A 24,295-nucleotide genomic window follows, 5' to 3' on the forward strand; every position below is an offset into this window, starting at 1 on the left:
TATGTCACTAACAACGTACTCAAACTTGCGGAAAGTGGAATCCCGCCCCAAAACTGGCATCCACTAATTGGTACATCTAAACACCGCACGCCTTTTTTTCTGAAGCCCACTTTTGTAGACTTCCCCATATGCAAAATTCATGAAATGGTACCAGGTCAGCATACACATCACTAGGGTAGTTTCTTTGGTTGTATTGATCATTTGGTTCATCGTGGTTCATTAATTTTTTTTCTCCATTGCTTTCTGGCTTTGATCTTATTATCATTTGGATTTTTGTCGAAGGTTGTAGAATTGTATGTGACAAGTGGCACCAAGCATATATAAAAAAAAGCATTATCTTCCTACCAAAGTTAATTGTTAAAAACGTATTTATAGCAAACGCAATTGTAATAAATTCTTATTTTGTATCTTCCCTTCTCTTATTAGAAATCTTTTATTTCATTATTTCTTTTCTTATTATTTCTTCTATAACACCAAGCAACTAATACTATAACATACAATAATAATGGCTGTCTCTAAAGTTTACGCTAGATCCGTCTACGACTCCCGTGGTAACCCAACCGTCGAAGTCGAATTAACCACTGAAAAGGGTGTTTTCAGATCCATTGTTCCATCTGGTGCCTCCACCGGTGTCCACGAAGCTTTGGAAATGAGAGATGAAGACAAATCCAAGTGGATGGGTAAGGGTGTTATGAACGCTGTCAACAACGTCAACAACGTCATTGCTGCTGCTTTCGTCAAGGCCAACCTAGATGTCAAGGACCAAAAGGCTGTCGATGACTTCTTGTTGTCTTTGGATGGTACCGCCAACAAGTCCAAGTTGGGTGCTAACGCTATCTTGGGTGTCTCCATGGCCGCTGCTAGAGCCGCTGCTGCTGAAAAGAACGTCCCATTGTACCAACATTTGGCTGACTTGTCCAAGTCTAAGACTTCTCCATACGTTTTGCCAGTTCCATTCTTGAACGTTTTGAACGGTGGTTCCCACGCTGGTGGTGCTTTGGCTTTGCAAGAATTCATGATTGCTCCAACTGGTGCTAAGACCTTCGCTGAAGCCATGAGAATTGGTTCCGAAGTTTACCACAACTTGAAGTCTTTGACCAAGAAGAGATACGGTGCTTCTGCCGGTAACGTCGGTGACGAAGGTGGTGTTGCTCCAAACATTCAAACTGCTGAAGAAGCTTTGGACTTGATTGTTGACGCTATCAAGGCTGCTGGTCACGACGGTAAGGTCAAGATCGGTTTGGACTGTGCTTCCTCTGAATTCTTCAAGGACGGTAAGTACGACTTGGATTTCAAGAACCCAGAATCTGACAAATCCAAGTGGTTGTCTGGTGTCGAATTAGCTGACATGTACCACTCCTTGATGAAGAGATACCCAATTGTCTCCATCGAAGATCCATTTGCTGAAGATGACTGGGAAGCTTGGTCTCACTTCTTCAAGACCGCTGGTATCCAAATTGTTGCTGATGACTTGACTGTCACCAACCCAGCCAGAATTGCTACCGCCATCGAAAAGAAGGCTGCTGACGCTTTGTTGTTGAAGGTTAACCAAATCGGTACCTTGTCTGAATCCATCAAGGCTGCTCAAGACTCTTTCGCCGCCAACTGGGGTGTCATGGTTTCCCACAGATCTGGTGAAACTGAAGACACTTTCATTGCTGACTTGGTTGTCGGTTTGAGAACTGGTCAAATCAAGACTGGTGCTCCAGCTAGATCCGAAAGATTGGCTAAGTTGAACCAATTGTTGAGAATCGAAGAAGAATTGGGTGACAAGGCTGTCTACGCCGGTGAAAACTTCCACCACGGTGACAAGTTGTAAAGTGCTTTTAACTAAGAATTATTAGTCTTTTCTGCTTATTTTCATCATAGTTTAGAACACTTTATATTAACGAATAGTTTATGAATCTATTTAGGTTTAAAAATTGATACAGTTTTATAAGTCATTATTTTTCAATATTCCAAGGCTCGTACCCAACCATCAATGTTGCATTGGAAGGGGAAAAAAAGGTGCGCACGCGTGGCTTTTCTAGGATATGTAGTTAGGAGATGAAAACTTACATATGGATGATAAGAAAACATAAAATACAAGTATTCTAGAGCATTCAATCAGGGTGAGATAGCATCTTCATTTATTGATACTCGAAAAAGATGGATAGCATGACTCACAAGATGGAAGGAAATGCGGACCACGACCACAGTGGCATGCATATGGGAGATGGGGATGATACATGTTCAATGAACATGCTATTTTCGTGGTCATACAAAAACACCTGTGTCGTCTTTGAATGGTGGCATATCAAGACCCTGCCTGGACTGATTTTCAGCTGTTTAGCAATCTTTGGATTAGCCTACCTCTACGAGTATTTAAAGTACTGCGTCCATAAGAGAAAATTATCACAGAGAGTATTGTTACCGAATAGATCTCTGACCAAGATCAATCAAGCCGACAAAGTATCTAATAGCATTCTATATGGTTTGCAAGTGGGATTCTCGTTTATGTTGATGCTTGTATTCATGACTTATAATGGTTGGTTGATGCTAGCTGTCGTGTGTGGGGCAATATGGGGTAATTATAGCTGGTGCACTTCGTATAGTCCTGAGATAGATGACAGCTCCCTCGCCTGCCATTGAGATGGTAGCAAACAAAGTCGGTACTGTTTGTATCTATATTGTTCCTGTTGGGGGGTGGGGGGGTTCTCTTGTTTCTTCCTTATTCAGCCCCTGCCTATTACTTGTTCCCACTGGGTATAATTCTAAACTACATTGACATTACATGTACAATATTTAGCACTCATATATTACTAGTCTCTGACGCAAGTTTATATATTTTCCCTTTTATGTTATCATTTATTGGCTACAGCCTCGGTAATCAAAATAATCTAAAATCCCCATATCGGTGGTTTACATCACTAAGATGTTAACGGTGAACCGGTCTAGTTCTTCGAAAATTTACCTCTGACTGTTCGAGCTAATTCCAAACAAAAGCAGTACTATTTGAGTGAATACGGGCTACTTTTGTGCCCGTTTTAAGATGATCTACTGTTACGTTGCTCTTGATCATATTTGCTGTGAACCTGATGAAATCAAACATGGTTGCTGCCCATTTAAGTTCCTGCCGGCACACCAAACCGTACCTTACATAACGCGTCAAGTATTGACTCTTCAATTTTAGAGAAGATGTCATACTTTACTCTATATATTAATACTCGTTGATTTGCTGTTACGTTCTCAATCACATGATATTACCTTTACACATGAAAGCGCCAGACACCTTTTTGCCGAAAAAAGCCATTATGCAAGATAATCCTGTAGCCTCATATCAAGGATAGATGGCAACTGCAAAAACACAGCCTTTTCGCAAGACTTATTTAAATGGGCTACTATTTTCACACAAATCAATATTAAAGTAATACAGAAAATTTGTGGCAGGAAAAAAAAAAATAACAAGGAATAATAACTAAGCATGACAGTGAATGACAAAAAGAGATTGGCAATCATAGGTGGGGGGCCAGGAGGGTTGGCAGCTGCAAGAGTTTTCTCACAAAGTCTTCCAAATTTTGAAATAGAAATATTTGTAAAGGATTATGATATTGGCGGTGTTTGGCATTATCCAGAACAAGAAAGAGATGAGCGAGTCATGTACGACCATTTGGAAACCAATATATCAAAAGAGCTAATGCAGTTTAGCGGCTTCCCCTTCGAGGAAAGCGTCCCTTTGTATCCATCTAGGCGGAACATTTGGGAATACTTGAAGAATTATTATAAAACGTTCATTGCCAACAAAGACGCTATCACTGTCCACTTCAACACTGAAGTTACCTATTTAAAGAAGAAGGAATCTCTGTGGGAAATAACATCTAAAGGCGAACTAAGGACCACAAAATCTGATTTCGATTTCGTTATTGTTGCGTCCGGCCATTACAGTGTCCCTAAATTGCCATCTAATATCACGGGTCTCGACCAATGGTTTGAAAATAAGGGTGCCATCCATTCGAAACATTTCAAAAACTGCGAATTCGCCCGTGACGAAGTAGTTATTGTGGTGGGTAACGGTAGTTCCGGTCAAGATATTGCCAACCAACTAACTACCGTTGCAAAGAAAGTATATAATAGCATAAGAGAGCCTGAGAACAACCAACTGAAGGCTAAATTAATCGAGACTGTCCCAACAATAGATAGTGCCGATTGGAAAAATCATTCGGTTACTTTATCTGATGGGAGAGTACTTCAGGATGTAGACCATATTATTTTCGCCACAGGCTATTACTACAGCTTTCCCTTTATAGAGCCCTCCATTAGGCTGGAAGTATTAGGTGAAGGTGTTACTGACGACAAGCACTCGTCTGTCAACCTGCACAATTTATGGGAGCACATGATCTACATAAAAGACCCCACACTGTCCTTTATCTTAACCCCGCAGTTAGTCATTCCATTCCCATTATCAGAACTACAGGCGGCTATTATGGTCGAAGTATTCTGTAAAAACTTACCGATAACTACAGGATTCGACTCAAATGCTTGCGGTACCCATAACTTCCCAAAGGGCAAGGATCTAGAACACTATGCAGAATTACAAGAACTTCTTGATGGTATCCCACATAGAGTCGGTCATTTCGCGCCAGTCAGATGGGATGATAGACTGATCGATCTACGAAACAGTAGTTATACGGACAAAGAAGAAAGAAATGTGCTTCTGGCGGAACACGCACAAGCCCTAAAGAAAAAAAATGCACCTTACTTTCTTCCAGCGCCACATACTTAATGTAAAAAGAATGTACTTGTATAGAATAACACATATTGTGCCGCTTAATATCTCGTTTTCCTCATGTATATGCCTTATCGCTGCTAAAAGAAGAAAACTCCATCTCGCTCTTTTTTTTTTCATTCATGGTTGATCCGGCCGTACGCAGCCTACCTACCTAGAATATACCGTACCACCACCGTAAAAGTTAACGACTACCTGTATTTCCGTCTCTTCCGTTTCGGCAATAGCAAACCTTAATGTAGGTTTTTAAAGGCAGCGCCATTAAATCGCTCTTACAGGCTCGCAGTGCGTAGCGGCTACGCAATTACCGTGTAAAAAAAAAGGAAACTTTCTCCTTGAATCTGGAAAATCCGCACAGGCGCGCCAGTATAAACCTCAGTATGCTGCAAAGGCCATCCTTTTAAAGATCTTAATAGCGTATGAATTTGAGGCAGAGAGAAAGTAAGCGATAGACGTTCCTTTTAGACTTTCACTTCCTTGCCCGTCATTTAAAAAATATATTATCTAATAACCTCTGATTTTAAGTTGAAATCACGTTAAAATATGACTATGACTATTAACCTTTTTATGTGAAAAAACAGAGAATAAGTTATAAACAAATTCTTAAACCTTGTTCCGGAACCATAATCACCCTTCCAATTTTTAAGTAGTCTGTCTTTTCTCGGTCGTATATTCTTCAAAATTTAAGATGAAAGAGAAGTGAGAGGAGAAAGCCCAGAAAAAAAAGACATTACACTAAAACGCACCTAAGGGACTGAGGAAAAGTCAAAAAGTGAATAATCCAGTTAGTAGATCTTCATAATCGACGCCTGCTTGTGCTTCTCTGTAGTGCCGAGTAGGCGGGTAATTCAAATGCACTTGCTGTTGGAGAACTAATATGTATCATTCCCTGTTTACTTATATGAATTATTATTTAATACGTACATTCTTGTAAGCCCTTCTCCAACAAAATAAACAAAATAAAGCGAAAAAAAGGGAATTAAAGAAAATATTCAGTCAAACAATAAATAGAAAAGAGAGATTGAGGAATAAGAATAAGAATGATGGATATCAGTCCCACTTGTTTTGGGTATATCGACGACGAGGACGATCTGGCCCTTGTTTTCCAGGGCGTATTCGATGGTAATTTGAGATGTATCGAACGAAGGCCATATGAAGCAGAAAAGGTTGAATTGGTCAGCTCAGGAAACATTTTTGTTTTCAACGAGGAGAGATCTGGCATCAAAAGATGGACCGATGGTTTTTCTTGGTCTCCTTCTAGAATTTCAGGCAAATTTCTCGTATATAGAGAGTATAACAGGCTTGGTTCCACGCAGGATCCAGTATTGCATAACATCCTTGAATACAACATCTTCGAGAGAGCTCATAGGAAATACTTTTACACTGGACTACTAAAAAAAACATTCTCTTTAAAGTTCAATACGGATCCCACCGACAGCACTAAGTTGGAAACATTTCATCTTATTGCTTACTATACGGAAAAGGATATTCGCCAAGGAAGTTTGAAAAGGCCTTCAGAAAATCCATTCTTCAATAAATTTCGACCTTCACAGAAACTATCAGAAGCTCTACAAAAAGTGGCTGTGGGAAATGGCAGATCTAACCCATCTAAAAATAATGAAAGAGGCAGAACTAAAGCTCATAACTCGAAAATGTGCCGATCGCTGTCATCTTCCTCGAGCTATTGTGATCTCTTGAAATATTGTAACACTCCCGGAAATGTTCCAGTTAGGTCATCTCTTTCTGATAGTAGGACTATGGTTCAGATCCCTTTAAACACTTTAAACATCACTCCAGGGGAAATGCACCAACAACAGCACCAACAACAGCAGCAATATCTCTTACCCATAGATCAAAAGAATCAGTTACCTCTCCCGTACGTACAGCACCAGCCACAACCAATAGGAATTTACAATCCTAATTATCAGCCTGGATTGAGACGCACGGTTTCACAACCAATGATATTTTGCAATACCTACAATACTCTCTCCCGACAACATACTGCAGCATCTTATGAAGGATGTGGTGTGACACCTCCACTGGTATATTCCTCTAATACATTGAACGCACTACCATACCAAAATCTCGATCCATATTGTTCAAGACCGGGTCCTGAATGCAATCGTTCTCAGGCCCCTATCGCCTCAACGATGATACACCCAGTACGTCCTATATTAGTGCATGATTATCGACAAGGAAAACCAATCGCGAGTTCCATGAAGCCTCCAAATGTAAACATAACCACCTCAACCAACAAAAACTTGGATGGAATTTATATTTTACCAGCACCTCGTATGAATCTCCCGCCTCAAACACAATACCAAATGATCCATACACCAGATAGCGTGCAGCATGGATCTACATTTAGTGAAAACAATACATCAAGCGATCAAAAATCCCATAAGTACCCAAAATAAAAGATTATTTTTTCCCTTTCATGTTCTAAACGATTTTCCTAAGGTACGGTTATATTCCACACCAGATTTCTTATTACATAGGAATGGCAGCCAGTTAAATTTCTAATTCGAGAAGGGCTTTATTGAACAGGATGGGACTTATTCTTATCGTTCCCTGCCATCGCCGGATTTTGACAAAGTTTTTTATTAGACGATCTAATTTGTCTATCACCATCATTGTATCATATACCAATACTAACAAGCATATCCAAATTCGTAACTTTAATGAAATTTTCAGATAAACCAAGAGAACAGAAAAATCAAAGCTTGAAATTCTTTCTGACATTTTTACAAAAAAATAAATAAACGTGGAGCAGGCAGAAGCAATCGAGAACTCCAATCAAAATCATGTAAGAAACATACTTCCAAAGTTACTGATATTAAAAATCTTGTGTCATCCCCACCCAAAGCTTTATTCTGACCTTTCTTACGTAGCAAAAGTCACAGCATCACATTTTGTCCCTATTCAATTTCCTTCACAAACATCCGTTTGGAAGTCAAAAAAATAACAGCGGTAACAAAGTGAAAGCGAGATTGAAAGAAACAACTTAAAATTGTGATGAGTTCCTGAGGATACGTTTACGTTTCTGTGGCTTCTTCGCCGCGCGTTTTCCGCGTATAGGGAATACACTAACAAGAAGGCATGAGGTATATGTTAACGGTTTTCTATAGTTACTCGTTACACAAATAAGAAGGGATGCATCGTAGATGCAATGGTACGTACGATTATGTGTATGACGACTTCGACTCAATTAAAAGCAGATGTGCTAAAAAGACTAACAACCCCTAGCACCGTTGAATCGTTTAGAACACCACCGATGCTGGTGATATAACTCTGGATGAAGGGTTACTTATAGCACTGTTGATGAATAAATACATCTCTATGAATCGTTTGATGCGTTCCTTGCGACCTCTTATTCTGATGAAGATTAAGCCTTGACGGGGAAAAAAAAGCTTCAATCTCGACAGAAAACGGACAGAAAATTATACTGGATTATATTTTATATACCGAGAGGATTTTCCGATAGACTACCTACTTTCACATAATATATCTTGCTTTACTGACTTATTATATAGCGTCACATTTATTTCATGGCACTATCACCCGCCGGGTGTAAGACGACAAGTGCCGACACCGCGGAAGAAATAGGACGAGCGGAAATACTAGGAAAGAAAAATAAGCTTCCGAAATAAAACACCGACAATGAAGTTCTTGGCAACGTTCGGTTATTTCCTCTACGTAACAACAGGTATAATACCCGAGCGTACAGGGCTAAAAAAAATAACAGAAAGGTGTAAAAGAGGGACATGGATGGTCCTAATTTTGCACATCAAGGCGGGAGGTCACAACGCACTACTGAATTGTATTCATGCGCACGTTGTAGAAAATTAAAGAAGAAGTGTGGTAAACAAATACCGACATGTGTGAATTGCGATAAAAATGGAGCACACTGTTCGTATCCAGGTAGAGCCCCAAGACGGACTAAGAAGGAATTAGCGGATGCCATGCTACGAGGGGAATACGTTCCAGTGAAAAGAAACAAGAAAATAGGAAGAAGCCCTTTGGGTAATAAGAGCATGCCAACCTCTTCTAGTTCGCCATCTACAAATGGCGCTATAACGCCTGGGTTTTCACCTTATGAAAACGATGATGCACACAAGATGAAGCAGTTGAAACCGGCAGACCCGATAAACCTTGTCATGGGGGCAAGTCCGAATTCTAGCGAAGGTGTCTCATCGCTAATTTCCGTTCTTACATCATTGAATGATAGTTCTAATCCTTCTTCGCATTTATCCTCCAATGAAAATTCCTTGATTCCTTCCCGATCCCTGCCAGCGTCAGTGCAACAAGGTTCAGCAACGTCATCATATGGAGGATATAACACGCCCTCGCCGCTAATTAGCGGGCCTGTGCCTGCGAACACCCAATCTGTGCCATTGCAAAACAATAATCGCAATACTAGCGACAGTGATGACGGCAATAATATTGACCACGACAATAACAATAACAATAGCAGTGCACCGCAATTGAGTCTTACCTCATATGCAAACAATCCTGTCCCCAGTGGAAAATACGATTCTGTACCAGTTGATGCATCCTCGATTGAATTTGAAACTATGTCGTGTTGCTTTAAAGGTGGTAGAACAACATCGTGGGTCAGAGAGGATGGTTCGTTCAAATCAATTGACAGATCCTTACTGGACAGGTTCATCGCCGCATACTTCAAACACAATCACCGTCTATTTCCTATGATTGATAAGATAGCATTCCTAAATGACGCCGCGACGATTACTGATTTTGAAACATTGTACGACAACAAAAACTACCCTGATAGCTTTGTTTTCAAAGTATATATGATAATGGCTATTGGTTGTACAACTTTACAGCGCGCTGGTATGGTCTCCCAGGATGAAGAGTGTCTGAGTGAACATTTGGCATTTTTGGCCATGAAGAAATTCCGTAGCGTTATAATTTTACAAGATATTGAAACGGTACGATGTCTGTTGTTATTGGGTATTTATTCGTTCTTTGAGCCAAAGGGCTCCTCGTCATGGACGATTAGTGGTATCATCATGCGATTGACCATAGGATTAGGTCTAAATAGAGAACTGACTGCCAAAAAACTCAAGAGCATGTCTGCCTTAGAAGCAGAAGCAAGATATAGAGTGTTCTGGAGTGCCTACTGCTTTGAAAGGCTAGTTTGCACCTCTCTGGGCCGTATATCTGGAATAGATGATGAAGACATCACTGTGCCGCTACCGAGGGCGTTGTATGTGGATGAAAGGGACGATTTGGAGATGACCAAGTTAATGATATCATTAAGGAAAATGGGTGGCCGCATTTATAAACAAGTTCACTCTGTAAGTGCGGGACGACAAAAATTAACCATCGAACAGAAGCAGGAGATCATAGGTGGATTGCGCAAGGAGCTAGACGAAATTTATTCTCGAGAATCAGAAAGAAGGAAACTGAAAAACTCCCAGATGGATCAGCTAGAGAGGGACAACAATTCTACTACAAATGTGATATCTTTCCATAGTTCTGAGATTTGGCTAGCAATGAGGTACTCTCAATTGCAAATCTTGCTATACAGACCATCTGCATTGATACCGAAACCGCCCATTGACTCCTTATCCACACTAGGCGAGTTTTGCCTGCAAGCCTGGAAACATACTTACACGCTGTACAAGAAGCGGTTATTGCCCTTAAATTGGATAACTCTTTTCAGAACACTAACCATTTGTAATACTATCTTATACTGCCTTTGCCAGTGGAGCATTGACCTCATTGAAAGTAAAATCGAAATCCAGCAGTGTGTTGAGATACTAAGACATTTCGGCGAAAGATGGATTTTTGCAATGAGATGCGCGGACGTTTTCCAAAACATTAGTAACACAATTCTCGATATTAGTTTGAGCCATGGCAAAGTCCCTAATATGGACCAGTTAACAAGAGAGTTGTTTGGCGCCAGCGATTCGTATCAAGATATATTAGACGAAAACAATGTTGACGTCTCCTGGGTTGATAAACTTGTTTAACATACGTTCATCCAGTTTGGTCATTTCCTCTTACTTTAAGGTACCAACTTGTTGCTGCTGTTGAAAAAAGAAATTTTTTTTTCCACGACAAGTAAGGTTTTCCTTTTGAATCTCTTATCCATATATGTATACTGATAAAAATAGGCGCTTTATAACACAAAACTAATGCCAACAAAAAGTTGACAATTCTTATCTTGTAAAGCAATTTACGAGAACAACTAATTAATGTATTTTTTTGCAAACTATTATGACATTCATCGCAAGACAAAGCAACAGATTGTTTACTATACTTGTTTCCTAGATGGCCCGAAGGTAACTAATGATACAAGACGCCAATCGCAAGTTGGTGAGAAATATAAGCTTCGATTTGAAAGTTGGTCTTTGCCCAACCACAGCATCAAACGCAGCGCTATCAAGTGGCTTACGAGAATACGGGATAGCCACTTTCTCTGACAGCGACAACTATGCATATCTCTAAAAGGCGGAACTTACGACGGATGCACGGAGATTTCTTACGTAATAAACTTCCGTAGTTCAAGATTTAGTAACGTCCCTTGTTCAGCCTCCGATTCTACTCTAAAGATGCTTACCAAGATTGGACGTTCATTACCAATGAATGAATATATTGCACGGAACGGAAGCGGCATGTGTTTCCGTCTCGTGTGCTTAGTAAAGCAAAGCGGAGTAGAATCGGTAAGAACTTCCTTTTTGGGAGAAATCGTCGCCATTGTTTGGACACCTTTCTTTTTTCGTATTGTTTGAGCAGCGCGTTTCTTTTTGGGTACCTGATGAGGTAGCAAATTCTTGGAGCGTGCTCTCCCTCGAGATATCCTGGTCTCTTCCTCTGTTGGCATTCTAAAATATAAAAGGAAGAGTAGATCTCTAGTTTCGAGTTTTTCTGATCTTATTTCGTTATGTGAAACAGCCCAAACACAGAGAAAAATCATCACATTAAGCTAAATCTAGACGATAATATAGTATCGAAAATGCCATTTGTTAAAGACTTTAAGCCACAAGCTTTGGGTGACACCAACCTATTCAAACCAATCAAAATTGGTAACAATGAACTTTTGCACCGTGCTGTTATTCCTCCATTGACTAGAATGAGAGCCCACCATCCAGGTAATATTCCAAACAGAGACTGGGCCGTTGAATACTACACTCAACGTGCTCAAAGACCAGGAACCTTGATTATCACCGAGGGTACCTTTCCCTCTCCACAATCCGGTGGTTACGACAATGCTCCAGGTATTTGGTCCGAAGAACAAATAAAGGAATGGACTAAAATTTTCAAGGCTATTCATGACAAAAAATCGTTCGCGTGGGTCCAATTATGGGTTCTAGGTTGGGCTGCTTTCCCAGACACCCTTGCTAGGGATGGCTTGCGTTACGACTCCGCCTCTGACAATGTTTATATGAATGCGGAACAAGAAGAAAAGGCTAAGAAGTCCAACAACCCACAGCACAGTCTAACAAAGGATGAAATCAAGCAGTACATCAAAGAATATGTCCAAGCTGCCAAGAACTCTATTGCTGCTGGTGCCGATGGTGTTGAAATTCACAGCGCCAACGGTTACTTGTTGAACCAATTCTTAGACCCTCACTCTAATAACAGAACTGATGAATATGGTGGATCCATCGAAAACAGAGCCCGTTTCACCTTGGAAGTGGTTGATGCCATTGTTGATGCCATTGGTCACGAAAAAGTTGGTTTGAGATTGTCCCCATATGGTGTCTTTAACAGTATGTCTGGTGGTGCTGAAACCAATATTGTTGCCCAATATGCTTATGTCTTAGGTGAACTAGAAAGAAGAGCTAAAGCCGGTAAACGTTTGGCTTTCGTCCATCTGGTTGAACCTCGTGTCACCGACCCATTCTTAGTTGAAGGTGAAGGTGAATACAAGGGAGGTAGCAACGAGTTTGCTTATTCCATCTGGAAGGGCCCAATCATTAGAGCTGGTAACTTTGCTCTGCACCCAGAGGTTGTCAGAGAGGAGGTTAAAGATCCTAGGACATTGATTGGTTACGGTAGATTCTTCATCTCCAACCCAGATTTGGTTGACCGTTTGGAAAAGGGACTGCCATTGAACAAATATGACAGAGACACCTTCTACAAAATGTCAGCTGAGGGCTACATTGACTACCCTACATATGAAGAAGCTCTCAAACTCGGTTGGGACAAAAATTAATAGTGTTTACCGCAGTTTGTAGTACTGCTTTTATTTCTTCCACTTTACACAATTAACGAATATATATATATATTTTGGATAAATAGCCTTTAATGAAGTATTAACAGAACTTTTTTTGCTTGGGCAGCGTCAGATTTATATTTTTGAAAGGGAGTAGGCTGGGCTTTCACTTTAGGTCATTATTCATATAGACTTCTTTTAAAATATGTTTGAATGTAAATCCACATAGATGCGAGCCCGCTATCTTTTGAAGTGAAGGATTTTTTTCCTTTTTGCATCACCTTAACTGAGGATTTATCCATACCTTTTGTGGGCAGGAATTTAACATGAGGATGTTAATTCCTATCTTCCTTAGATGAACAACTCAACACTTAGTATAGATCCGAGACACCACGCGTACACCATTTATTCTAAGTCAGATTTCAAATAATTTACAGACAAGTACAATGTGTAAATATGAGAAGCAGGTGAAAATTTAGATATGTGTTGGCATTCCATTGTTACTAAAGGTTATAGTGTTAGGTATACAGAATATACTAGAGGTTCTCCTCGAGGATATAAAATCCACAAAAGGGAATCGATCATTCTACATAATAAACATTAATTTATCTTCTTCCATTTTATATGCTGTCATTCATCATCCTATTAGATTACCAACCCTTGCATTCCAGCTTCCATTAAATTCGATGACTGTGTCTCAATCCTATGTCATCTTCTTACACGGCATATAATATACTAATAACATGAATACTAGTCATTGGATGGAAGTTGATTTTCATCCCAACAGACGGAAGCATGCAGAGTTTACGTCCCTGCGTTTTATACTGATTAGTAGTATAACGTAGAAAGTTGATATGGATCTGACAGGGTGACCAGATGATGGTGGGAATTAGTTCAGGTACGACAATAAATGCGATGTCAAAATTCCAAAGAATATGCTCGCACCCACGCCCACTTTCTTCCAATATACAATAATATAAAATTTATGTTACTATTTGTGCAACAGTTTCTGCTGGCGATGAGGATTGTGAATATGTAAAGTTTATTTTGAGTGGAAATTGAAAGGGTTTCCCCTTAACAGATGCGCTACCATTTATGTTCATCCTTATACTCTCCTGTTTCACTGTTACAAAAATCGTTACATAACTTGCACTCTGTGACCAAATTTGTTGAGCTTAGAGTTATATTTGCGCCATCGCAACCAAACTGGCTTTAGTTCTCAATGAACGAAGAATTTTTGGCACGCAAAGACTTTCAAAACTGGTGTGAAGATATTGCACATTCAAATAGGCTCTTTTATTGACCTGTCTCGCAAACCATTAGAAATAAGATCAGAAATAACGACTACCCAAAAAAACAGCAGGATGCCCAGTAAAAATGCTGTTGGGTACCTTGGAGCAGCTAGTTTGTCACTGTCCACCCAAAATGACCTAATAACAACCTTAAAAGTTCTGACCGTACGCCTTCGCTTGCGGTTGCATCGAGGTTGCCTCGGTCTAAAAGTAAATATACGACTCGATGGCAGCTCAAATGTTAAATGCAGGTAGAAAATATGACCCCAGATGTTAAATAGTATGACCTAATATAAATATATAAAACGGGCATAATTCGTTCCATCGAACATGCAACGGACTTCTAAATTTACTATGATATTGAACAAGTTTAATTCAATCAATCGAAATGTACTTAATAAGCCTCGTTGCATTTATTGCTAAATTCTTCAACCTGGCTGCCACCTCGGTCAACAATAGTTCCTTCCCTGATGTTGATCTTACTAATCCTTTGAGACTCTTCACCAACATTCCAGCAGGACTTAATTTTAATGAAGTCATTTTTCTCGAAAGAAACGGATTCTATCTTGGTGGCATAGACTCTCCCTCAATCTACCACTTAATAAATGGTACAGCTGTGTATTTTGGGGATGTCAGAGATAATATCATGCCGGGTACAGTTGGCACTACTAGGAGTGTTACAGATGTCGACTATGGTTCCTTACTGACAGAGTACGGTTATGAAGCTAATACAGATTATGTCTCGCGTTGGATCGCCACTCATGTAGTAATCTCTCCATTGAATGCTACAGAGTTTTTCCAAACACCCGTGCCAGTACCAGTGCCAGTGCCGATAACAATACTGCACCAACAGGTGAACTCAAAACTACATTAGTCAGGACCCGTTCAGCCCGTTAATCGTGGGCATCTCTGAACTGAGGGTCAACTAGTGTATGCGACTGTGATTCAGACAATACCTTAAGCGTCGAAACCTTATACCCCCTCATCTGCCTCGGGAGCCAGTATATTATATATATATAAACTCCTAAAATACTCTCACTCAGAAGCACAATAGTGAGTGACGCATATGCAATTTATGGCTAATTCATTACCAAAGAGAAGTATGCAGCGTTAACTCTCAATCTAAGAATATGTAACAGATTTCAATCTCACGAACTAGCGACTGTAATTGTTGTATCTTATTCATTAGTAACGTTAGTAGTGTCTAATATTTTACTAGACGGTGTCACGATTTCAGAAATGTTAGATCAACATTCCTTTCTTAAGAACAAGAATATGGCAAAGTATGGTAAACAAGACGTACAAGAGTGTTAAAGATAATGCCTAGAACACGCTCAGTGTAAGCAAGATTAGTACAACCGCTGATCTGGAGCCAAGACAACAAATATCACATCCCGTTTGTCATGTTAAAAATAGCTTATCATAAGTTAACTGAGACACTCAACCTCAAATAAAACAAAAACTGATTATTTTGGTGAAGTAATGTATCTTAAAGCTTGATAGTATTTGTATTGGATTATTACTCACAAACTATTTAAAACATCAAGCCAAATATATGCCGCGCACAGAGAAATATTTGTGAACTATATCTTTTGTTGGAAAGACAAGCAACTATCCTAGCGACATTAGGATTGCCAAGACATCCGGTTTTATTCGGACCCTTAATACCTCAGCAGCAGCACGTTCCATCTTTCCAAACTTTCGGTTAAACATTTATGAAGACATGAAACTCTAAAATGTCATCTACTTATAGTAGTCATATTACTATTATATTATTACATGCGGTGTAAGAAGATGACATAGGATTGAGACACAGTCATCGAATTTAATGGAAGCTGGAATGCAAGGGTTGGTAATCTAATAGGATGATGAATGACAGCATATAAAATGGAAGAAGATAAATTAATGTTTATTATGTAGAAATATCGATCCCATTTTAAGATTCCTATATCCTCTAGGAGAACTTCTAGTATATTCTATTGTTGGAATGAAATTCTAATATCATCTATTTAATATTATATTATAATATGCAATGCAAGAGGATGGCATAAAGATTGAGAAACAGTCATCCAATCTAATGGAAGCTGAAATGCAAGGATTGATAATGTTATAGGATAATGAATGACAACGTATAAAAGGAAAGAAGATAAAGTAATAACACTATGTAGAACTGTCGATTCCCTTTTGTGGATTCCTACATCCTCGAGGAGAACTTCTAGTATATTCTATATACCTAATATTATAGCCTTTAGTAACAATGGAATCCAAACAATTATCTAATTATTCACCAAATTCTCATCTATATACCTAATATTATTGTCTTTGTGAACAATGTATTCCCACGAATTATCTCAAAATTCACAAATATCTCATTCTCGCATTCCAACAGTTATGTTACTCATTCTATTCGTTTGTTATGTGTGTTTTATCAAGATTTAGGATATCATGCTAAGGAAGTTGTATTTTTAGCCTCCTTAGCTTAGTGGTAGAGCGTTGCACTTGTAATGCAAAGGTCGCTAGTTCAATTCTGGCAGGTGGCATTATACCAGTATTTTTTTCCCTTTGTTCTTATTCCTCTATCATTTATAACTTTATGATTTTTTAAAGGTTGAATGGTCAATGTGAAAATTAAAACTAAAAACATATAGTTGACAAGTGAGGAAAGAGCGAAAGTGAGAAAAGAAATTGTTAGAATAAAACCATGCTGTTAGAATTGATATCTTATGCAGGAACCGTATCAGGGTTTCTTTTTTTAACACTTTCAATTGCATCGGGTTTATACTACATTAGTGAACTTGTTGAAGAACACACAGAACCCACAAGACGGTTTCTCACAAGGGCTATTTATGGTATAATATTAATATTAATTCTGCTACTGTTACTAGACGGTTTTCCGTTCAAACTTACACTTTTTTCCATTGCATGTTACATAGTATATTACCAAAACTTAAAAAGTTTCCCATTTATTTCGTTAACCAGCCCAACTTTCCTGTTAAGTTGCGTATGTGTGGTCTTGAATCACTACTTCTGGTTCAAATATTTTAATGATACGGAAGTTCCTCCACAGTTCAAATTTGATCCAAATTATATACCACGCAGACGTGCTAGTTTCGCTGAAGTAGCCTCATTTTTTGGTATATGCGTTTGGTTCATACCATTTGCCTTATTTGTTTCTCTGTCAGCTGGTGATTATGTGCTACCAACGACTAGTGAGCAACATATGGCTAAGAAAAATGATGACATCACAACGAACAACCAGCCAAAATTTCGTAAAAGAGCTGTTGGTTTAGCTCGTGTAGTCATCAACTCGGTAAGGAAGTACATATACTCTCTAGCCCGTGTATTCGGTTATGAGATAGAACCTGACTTTGATAGATTGGCTGTTTAGAATTGCCTTTTTTTTAACATGTAGTTAGTTTTTTTTTATTTGAATATTCTAAATAAGAAATATGTATAATGCTCTGCCAACTATTTTACACAGGAAAGAAAATCATCAAAACAATACTACTATATTTTACCCAAGTTAATACGGGAAAGTATATTTTCTTTTCCATATTTTTCATTTTTTATTGACGTTTGCATTTTTTAGAACAACTAGTAAACAAAAAACCAGTCAGGCCCAGTAGATTAAGTATTGTCATTGCATAGACAAAGGCAAGAGAAGGAGAGCTTTTTTTTTGGTGTCTAGTAATGACTGTTAAAGAGCATAATGAAGAAAATATTATTGGTGATGAATTACAGAATTCGAGGCAACTCTCCATTGATTGCGATTCAGTTAAAATTTCACTAAGGAACACATATTGGACCAAAGACTATACAACAGGTATCAAATTATTCATAAAACATATGAATAGAGAAAATGATCTGTTAATTAAAGACATCAAATTTTATAACGATTTTGTCAACAAATTTTGGAAACCAACATTGAACAATTTACAAAAATTGGACGGAACTAATTCAATGAATGGCAGACTACTGGAAGTGATGAATAAACAATTTAGTATAATATCAACAGAGCAAATTGAAAAAGACTGTAAAATGCCATTGCAAGAATTAAGAGATCTTAATGAGAGCTTCCTTCATGAAGCAGAAAACGATTTGTCATCTCGTTATTCGGTTTACGTTAAAGATTTAGTTGCAGTCAAAGAAGCTTTAATTGAGTGTCAGAAAAGAGTTCAATCCATATACAAGTTGAAAAAAGTGAAGATGTCAATGGATAGTTCTTCCTCTGCTTTTGGGAATAGTGAGGATAGCGCACCTTTAACGAGATCGAGATTCGTATATGAGTTTCCCTATACTTTAGACGAGAGGTTAAAATTTGATGATTGCAACCAATTTATGTCATTTTTGCAAGCCTTGAGGGAAAAGGTTGTTTTGGAGAAGAATGTCTTTCCTGTTCCAGGTTTGCCAAATCAAAGTTTCCAAGGCCGATCATTGGTAAAAGAATTGAAGAAACTTGAACCTAAACTAGACCTATCCTTATTTAATACCGATAGAATAGGTAATGAATTCATCCGGCTCGGTGTAATACAGGAATATTCCCTGAATTTTTACTCCAGCAAAAGTTCTCAGTTTGATCAGGAAAAATACTACTACTGGGACAGTGAACTTATCAGTACGCAAGAGAGAAATGGTAATACTGGAATCAGGAATAAGAAATCATACGGCGACTTAACACAATCTAATAATGGACATGAAGAAAAATCAAATGTATCATCAATCAGGACGTCTATATCCGATTGGATCCGCAAAGTTAGTCTACATGACAATGATGATAGCGATGCAGCGGGAAGCACAGACATAAATGAAAATGAATGGAAGGGTTTAAAGCAGCAACTGGAATTATCGCAAGATAATTTTTTCGCCAAATGTTGCCAGTTGGAATATTCTAAAGTGCAGTTGGAAAAAGCCATTTATGATTATTGTAAGAATTACTCTAAGATGGAGGACGGGATCAAACGAACTCTAAGATCATCAAACAAGACCTTTCAACGAAACTGTGAGAAATTTACTGAGTCACCTGTGTGTTCTCTACAGGAAGGACACCTGCCACAGAAAAGTGACGATATAGATATAAGAGGATTTTTCCTCAGGGATAACGGCATACCCTTTCGCAAGTGGAATATCATAGAGGCGAGTGACCCAGTCGACGCTTGCAAAGAAATCTCCATTAAAAGCGAGAAGTTTTTCTGCGGTAGTGAAATAAACAATGATCTGGCTGCCGTGGATACGTTAGAGGCAATAAAAACTATACTCCGGCAGATTGAAAAGGAACCAAATACTGAAAAAATCGCACAAAGTTGGCACAAAGATATCGACTTTGTAAGGGTTTCAAATTTGAAAAGGGACTTATTAGGGGAATTCAAAGAATCCAAAACTATCGGAAATACAAATTCTGTAATCACTGCTCAGTTTTTCGAAAACTCGCACAGTTATGTCGCTAACGATCTCGTCGGACTCATCAAACTATGGCTGTTAGAACTACCCGATAGCCTGGTACCCTCAAATCATTACGATGATTTAGTTAAGGCAAAGAAACCGCTAATCTCCTTATGCGAACAATTTCCTACGAGCTCCTTAAGGTTTCTACAAGAATTAGCAAACCATTTTCAAATACTCAACGATAGATCCTCACTTCCGCCGCAAACAGTGCAAGATCTGTTTAGAGACAACAGTGACATAGACATCCCATTGGCCCACCACTTCGTAAGAAGAACAGGCCTGCAGAACCCAATTGACATCAAAATCTTGTCGCCAGCACTATATACTTTCTTTATCAACCGAAGAACTGTAGACATTTTGCAAACGCTGATCGCTAACAGCACCACGATGATGACAACAACAGCTGCGATACTCACTGAACCACCGATGATAATTATAAAGGATACAACAATACCCATATCATCTAACCCTAAACTACCGCCAAACGACAAGGATGGGCCTTTCATACCACGACCTTTCAAGACTAGTTCTACTCCGACAACCCCAGAAAGACCCAAACGCAAGAGCGGTCTATTCCTTCCCATTAACGTCAACGACTTCCCTCCTACATAACTCCATGCATGCTATATAGTAGCTACATAGTAACTACGTAGATCACCTGGCACCTCTTTGTTCTTACGTCCTGCCTCGAGGTTGTTGCTTTTGTACCCATTATGGCTGTCGGTGTTACATTACGGTGCCTCGGTGTTACGCGGTGCTTCGCCTAGTGGTTCACGCGGCCTTGCGCTTTGGCCTTGGTGGGCCTCGAGGCTGTATTATATAAATGGGTCTGATATTCGTTAAGAGCTGTGGTATTGTTCCTGAGCTTGTTTCTTTTTCGCACGTTTCCTTTTTCTTAGTAGGGTCCTTTATTACATAATAGAACAAATAGCCTGATATACATACGCTTGTATTGTTGCCATTACAAAACAAAACCACCTTCTATACAAAAACTACAATAAAATGTCTGCTGATTTCGGTTTGATTGGTTTGGCCGTCATGGGTCAAAACCTGATCTTGAACGCTGCTGACCACGGTTTCACCGTTTGTGCTTACAACAGAACTCAATCCAAGGTCGACCACTTCTTGGCCAACGAAGCTAAGGGCAAATCTATCATCGGTGCTACTTCCATTGAAGATTTCATCTCTAAATTGAAGAGACCTAGAAAGGTTATGCTTTTGGTTAAGGCTGGTGCTCCAGTCGACGCTTTGATCAACAAAATCGTCCCACTTTTGGAAAAGGGTGACATCATCATTGATGGTGGTAACTCTCATTTCCCAGACTCTAATAGACGTTACGAAGAATTGAAGAAGCATGGTATTCTTTTCGTCGGTTCTGGTGTCTCCGGTGGTGAGGAAGGTGCCCGTTACGGTCCATCTTTGATGCCAGGTGGTTCCGAAGAAGCTTGGCCACATATTAAGAACATCTTCCAATCCATCTCTGCTAAATCTGACGGTGAACCATGTTGTGAATGGGTTGGCCCAGCCGGTGCTGGTCACTACGTCAAGATGGTTCACAACGGTATTGAATACGGTGATATGCAATTGATTTGTGAAGCTTACGATATCATGAAGAGATTGGGTGGATTTACCGATAAGGAAATCAGTGAGGTCTTTGCCAAATGGAACAAGGGTGTCTTGGACTCCTTCTTGGTCGAAATCACCAGAGATATTTTGAAGTTCGATGATGTCGACGGTAAGCCATTAGTTGAAAAGATCATGGATACTGCTGGTCAAAAGGGTACTGGTAAGTGGACCGCCATCAACGCCTTGGATTTGGGTATGCCAGTCACTTTGATTGGTGAAGCTGTCTTTGCCCGTTGTCTATCTGCTTTGAAGAACGAGAGAATTAGAGCCTCCAAGGTCCTACCAGGCCCAGAAGTTCCAAAGGACGCCGTCAAGGACAGACAACAATTCGTCGATGATTTGGAACAAGCTTTGTATGCCTCCAAGATTATCTCCTACGCTCAAGGTTTCATGTTGATCCGTGAAGCTGCTGCTACTTATGGCTGGAAACTAAACAACCCTGCCATTGCTTTAATGTGGAGAGGTGGTTGTATCATTAGATCTGTCTTCTTAGCTCAAATCACAAAGGCCTACAGACAAGAGCCAGATTTGGAAAACTTGTTGTTCAACAAGTTCTTCGCTGATGCCGTCACCAAGGCTCAATCTGGTTGGAGAAAGTCCATTGCGTTGGCTACCACCTACGGTATCCCAACACCAGCCTTTTCCACCGCTTTGTCTTTCTACGATGGGTACAGATCTGAAAGATTGCCAGCCAACTTACTACAAGCTCAACGTGATTACTTTGGTGCTCACACTTTCAGAGTGTTGCCAGAATGTGCTTCTGACAACTTGCCAGTAGACAAGGATATCCATATCAACTGGACTGGTCACGGTGGTAACGTTTCTTCCTCTACATACCAAGCTTAGAAGAAATCTACGACCTGAACATAAACCAAAAATTTAATGAAAATAGATCATCAGTTATAGTAAATTTAATTATAATAATAAATAAATAAATCCAAATGCAATTATAAAGAGTATATGAAGTTATGTATTTTTCAAAGTGCTAAAGGTTTATAACCGAATCCCTGGAACTATCTCCATTTCTTTTTGTTTACGTAAAAAGAGGCAAACAGGCGACACAAAATGATGAAGCCAGAAAATAAAAAAATAAGTGAAAAATTTTGCAATAGTGCCTATTATCAAGAAAGAAGCAAAGAAGAAAAGCTAGCAACAATGAGAAGCTATGGTACATACGAGGATGATCCATCTGGGGAAATAACCTCTATCCCTCCAAAGCAGTCGAAGCAGAAAAAGCCTACCAAATTCAGGGAAAGAATGCGCAGGTGGTTACAAAGTGGGAAAAATAATGATCAACATGGGGAAGAGGATGTTCCTAAAATATTCAACAAGAATTTCTATCCGCAAACGGGCTTGACAGCTTTTAACAATAATGACAATGGCGAGGGTCAAGATATTACAAACAATTTTTATCTGCCCAGTGAAGACGAATCTGGTCCATTCCAAAGTAGTGTTAAAACTTTTCTAACTGGAAATAATGATGATGATCCTAACTTCCAACAAAGTCAAATTCCAAAACAGAAGTCCGAACATCCAAAATCACCTTATCGGCAAAAGCCTACGCAAGAAATAGCATTGCTGAAGGACCTTTTTGTTACTAACAAATATGATGATCCCTATTTGAACTCTTCCACAAAGTTTGGTAACATAACTTCAACATTTCCCAGTAGCTTATCATTAAGGACCGTCACCTTGCAAACAGTAAAGAAAAGAATTGATTGTATTTCTGCTAAGAAGAAAGAAGTGTGGAAGACGGAGGAAAAATTTCTAAAAGATATCCTAATGTGGCTACAAAGCTCAAACTTTGAAGATCCTGATACAATCTCATTAATACATGAAATTGAAAAAATATTTGAAGAAGATATCCACTTTGAACAAAATGTGTCGGATTGCTTAAAAGAAATCTCAAATAACTTCGAATATGTTTGCATGAGAGAAACCCAATTAATAAACGAGGGAAATATACTGAAAAACGACTTGAAAAAGTACGCAAAATCAAGAGAGCACAAAGGTGAGAAGCATGAAGATACTGAGGTCTTGAGAGAAAAAGTGATATCATCACAAAAATCTTTTGACGTTACAAAACGGCACTATAAGCATGCAATTTCAATAACGACAAGACAGCTATTTATGAATTTGGCTTTTGAGTACTACGAAAATTGTTCGGATATGAAGGATATTTCGAGAAAATACTTACAAGAATCTTTGTCCACCTTACAAACTATCGACACACTGAGTTTTTCAGAAGAATTAGAAAGAATAAGAAAGAGAAGATTTGATAAATTTTGGGCCAAAAGTAATCCGGATCTAACAAATAATATCCAGAAGTTTGTTAATATGAGAACAGGGGTGGCAGGTTTCAACGATTCCTTAATGAATCACTTGTACGGAAAACTAAGTTTCGGGGTGGCGCCACTTGAGGAAGAATTGAAAAATTCACAGCCTGAGCTCACTGATATGCCTGAAAATATTTGGAATGAGGTTCTTTCTGATTATAATTCGATGGACGGTAATCCAATTACTTCAAATAAGTTCTTATCTGCCAAAGAAGTTGAGCCCGATCAATTAGCCGAGCTTTTCTCTCAAGAAGAGAAAGAAGAAGACGTAAAAAATAATAGTTCCTCAACTGCAAATGTTCAACCGGTATCACAACCTGAGGTGAAAAAGGAAAATTTGGAATCAAGTGACTCCTTGATTTTAAGAAGTACGAAAAGAAATATAAATATCAATGCCACAAGTTTGAGGAATATCTCCATTAAAAAAGCTCAAATCAAACCGGAGTCTGCAAATGATGAAAGTAAAATTCTTGCTGCGGCATTAAATGATGCAAAGCAGAATTTGGACGAAAACGTCTGGAGAAGTCCAATCTGAAAAATAGCGAACCTAGTTTAAACAAGTATCTCACGTTATATGCTTATTGTTGTACATTTAATATTTATCCATTCGTAAATATTTATCAAAAGATTCATACATAAATATCAATTT

General features: G+C 38.9%; 12 protein-coding genes and 1 non-coding gene across 13 annotated transcripts; 12 read left to right on the forward strand and 1 right to left on the reverse strand.

Annotated features, from left to right (window-relative positions):
- Positions 1 to 76: 76 nt before the first annotated feature.
- SPAR_H02140 (uncharacterized protein) lies at positions 77 to 334 on the reverse strand (the record flags this gene model as incomplete). Its single annotated transcript, XM_033910950.1, has 1 exon — positions 77 to 334. The coding sequence occupies one exon, from the start codon at positions 332 to 334 to the stop codon at positions 77 to 79; it is 258 nt and encodes an 85-aa protein (XP_033766841.1).
- Positions 335 to 505: 171 nt separating this feature from the next.
- Positions 506 to 1,819, forward strand: ENO2 (phosphopyruvate hydratase ENO2; the record flags this gene model as incomplete). The annotated part of the gene is made up of 1 exon (XM_033910951.1): positions 506 to 1,819. The coding sequence occupies one exon, from the start codon at positions 506 to 508 to the stop codon at positions 1,817 to 1,819; it is 1,314 nt and encodes a 437-aa protein (XP_033766842.1).
- A 329-nt stretch (positions 1,820 to 2,148) lies between these two features.
- Positions 2,149 to 2,631, forward strand: CTR2 (low-affinity Cu transporter; the record flags this gene model as incomplete). Its single annotated transcript, XM_033910952.1, has 1 exon — positions 2,149 to 2,631. The coding sequence occupies one exon, from the start codon at positions 2,149 to 2,151 to the stop codon at positions 2,629 to 2,631; it is 483 nt and encodes a 160-aa protein (XP_033766843.1).
- Positions 2,632 to 3,463: 832 nt separating this feature from the next.
- FMO1 (N,N-dimethylaniline monooxygenase) lies at positions 3,464 to 4,762 on the forward strand (the record flags this gene model as incomplete). The annotated part of the gene is made up of 1 exon (XM_033910953.1): positions 3,464 to 4,762. One exon carries the CDS (start codon positions 3,464 to 3,466, stop codon positions 4,760 to 4,762), a length of 1,299 nt encoding a protein of 432 aa, XP_033766844.1.
- Positions 4,763 to 5,805: 1,043 nt separating this feature from the next.
- Positions 5,806 to 7,182, forward strand: ROF1 (Rof1p; the record flags this gene model as incomplete). Its single annotated transcript, XM_033910954.1, has 1 exon — positions 5,806 to 7,182. The coding sequence occupies one exon, from the start codon at positions 5,806 to 5,808 to the stop codon at positions 7,180 to 7,182; it is 1,377 nt and encodes a 458-aa protein (XP_033766845.1).
- A 1,347-nt stretch (positions 7,183 to 8,529) lies between these two features.
- STB5 (Stb5p) lies at positions 8,530 to 10,761 on the forward strand (the record flags this gene model as incomplete). Its single annotated transcript, XM_033910955.1, has 1 exon — positions 8,530 to 10,761. The coding sequence occupies one exon, from the start codon at positions 8,530 to 8,532 to the stop codon at positions 10,759 to 10,761; it is 2,232 nt and encodes a 743-aa protein (XP_033766846.1).
- Positions 10,762 to 11,747: 986 nt separating this feature from the next.
- Positions 11,748 to 12,950, forward strand: OYE2 (NADPH dehydrogenase; the record flags this gene model as incomplete). The annotated part of the gene is made up of 1 exon (XM_033910956.1): positions 11,748 to 12,950. One exon carries the CDS (start codon positions 11,748 to 11,750, stop codon positions 12,948 to 12,950), a length of 1,203 nt encoding a protein of 400 aa, XP_033766847.1.
- A 1,680-nt stretch (positions 12,951 to 14,630) lies between these two features.
- Positions 14,631 to 15,116, forward strand: SPAR_H02210 (uncharacterized protein; the record flags this gene model as incomplete). The annotated part of the gene is made up of 1 exon (XM_033910957.1): positions 14,631 to 15,116. The coding sequence occupies one exon, from the start codon at positions 14,631 to 14,633 to the stop codon at positions 15,114 to 15,116; it is 486 nt and encodes a 161-aa protein (XP_033766848.1).
- Positions 15,117 to 16,710: 1,594 nt separating this feature from the next.
- SPAR_Htrna10T lies at positions 16,711 to 16,782 on the forward strand. The gene has a single exon. It is a non-coding gene; the product is annotated as a tRNA-Thr (tRNA).
- A 161-nt stretch (positions 16,783 to 16,943) lies between these two features.
- On the forward strand, positions 16,944 to 17,630 carry SVP26 (Svp26p; the record flags this gene model as incomplete). Its single annotated transcript, XM_033910958.1, has 1 exon — positions 16,944 to 17,630. One exon carries the CDS (start codon positions 16,944 to 16,946, stop codon positions 17,628 to 17,630), a length of 687 nt encoding a protein of 228 aa, XP_033766849.1.
- A 302-nt stretch (positions 17,631 to 17,932) lies between these two features.
- RGD3 (Rgd3p) lies at positions 17,933 to 20,296 on the forward strand (the record flags this gene model as incomplete). The annotated part of the gene is made up of 1 exon (XM_033910959.1): positions 17,933 to 20,296. One exon carries the CDS (start codon positions 17,933 to 17,935, stop codon positions 20,294 to 20,296), a length of 2,364 nt encoding a protein of 787 aa, XP_033766850.1.
- A 390-nt stretch (positions 20,297 to 20,686) lies between these two features.
- On the forward strand, positions 20,687 to 22,156 carry GND1 (phosphogluconate dehydrogenase (decarboxylating) GND1; the record flags this gene model as incomplete). The annotated part of the gene is made up of 1 exon (XM_033910960.1): positions 20,687 to 22,156. The coding sequence occupies one exon, from the start codon at positions 20,687 to 20,689 to the stop codon at positions 22,154 to 22,156; it is 1,470 nt and encodes a 489-aa protein (XP_033766851.1).
- A 219-nt stretch (positions 22,157 to 22,375) lies between these two features.
- On the forward strand, positions 22,376 to 24,181 carry SSP1 (Ssp1p; the record flags this gene model as incomplete). Its single annotated transcript, XM_033910961.1, has 1 exon — positions 22,376 to 24,181. One exon carries the CDS (start codon positions 22,376 to 22,378, stop codon positions 24,179 to 24,181), a length of 1,806 nt encoding a protein of 601 aa, XP_033766852.1.
- Positions 24,182 to 24,295: the final 114 nt, after the last annotated feature.

This window comes from Saccharomyces paradoxus, chromosome VIII, assembly GCF_002079055.1.
Source record: "Saccharomyces paradoxus chromosome VIII, complete sequence".
NCBI classification, from domain to species: domain Eukaryota; kingdom Fungi; phylum Ascomycota; class Saccharomycetes; order Saccharomycetales; family Saccharomycetaceae; genus Saccharomyces; species Saccharomyces paradoxus.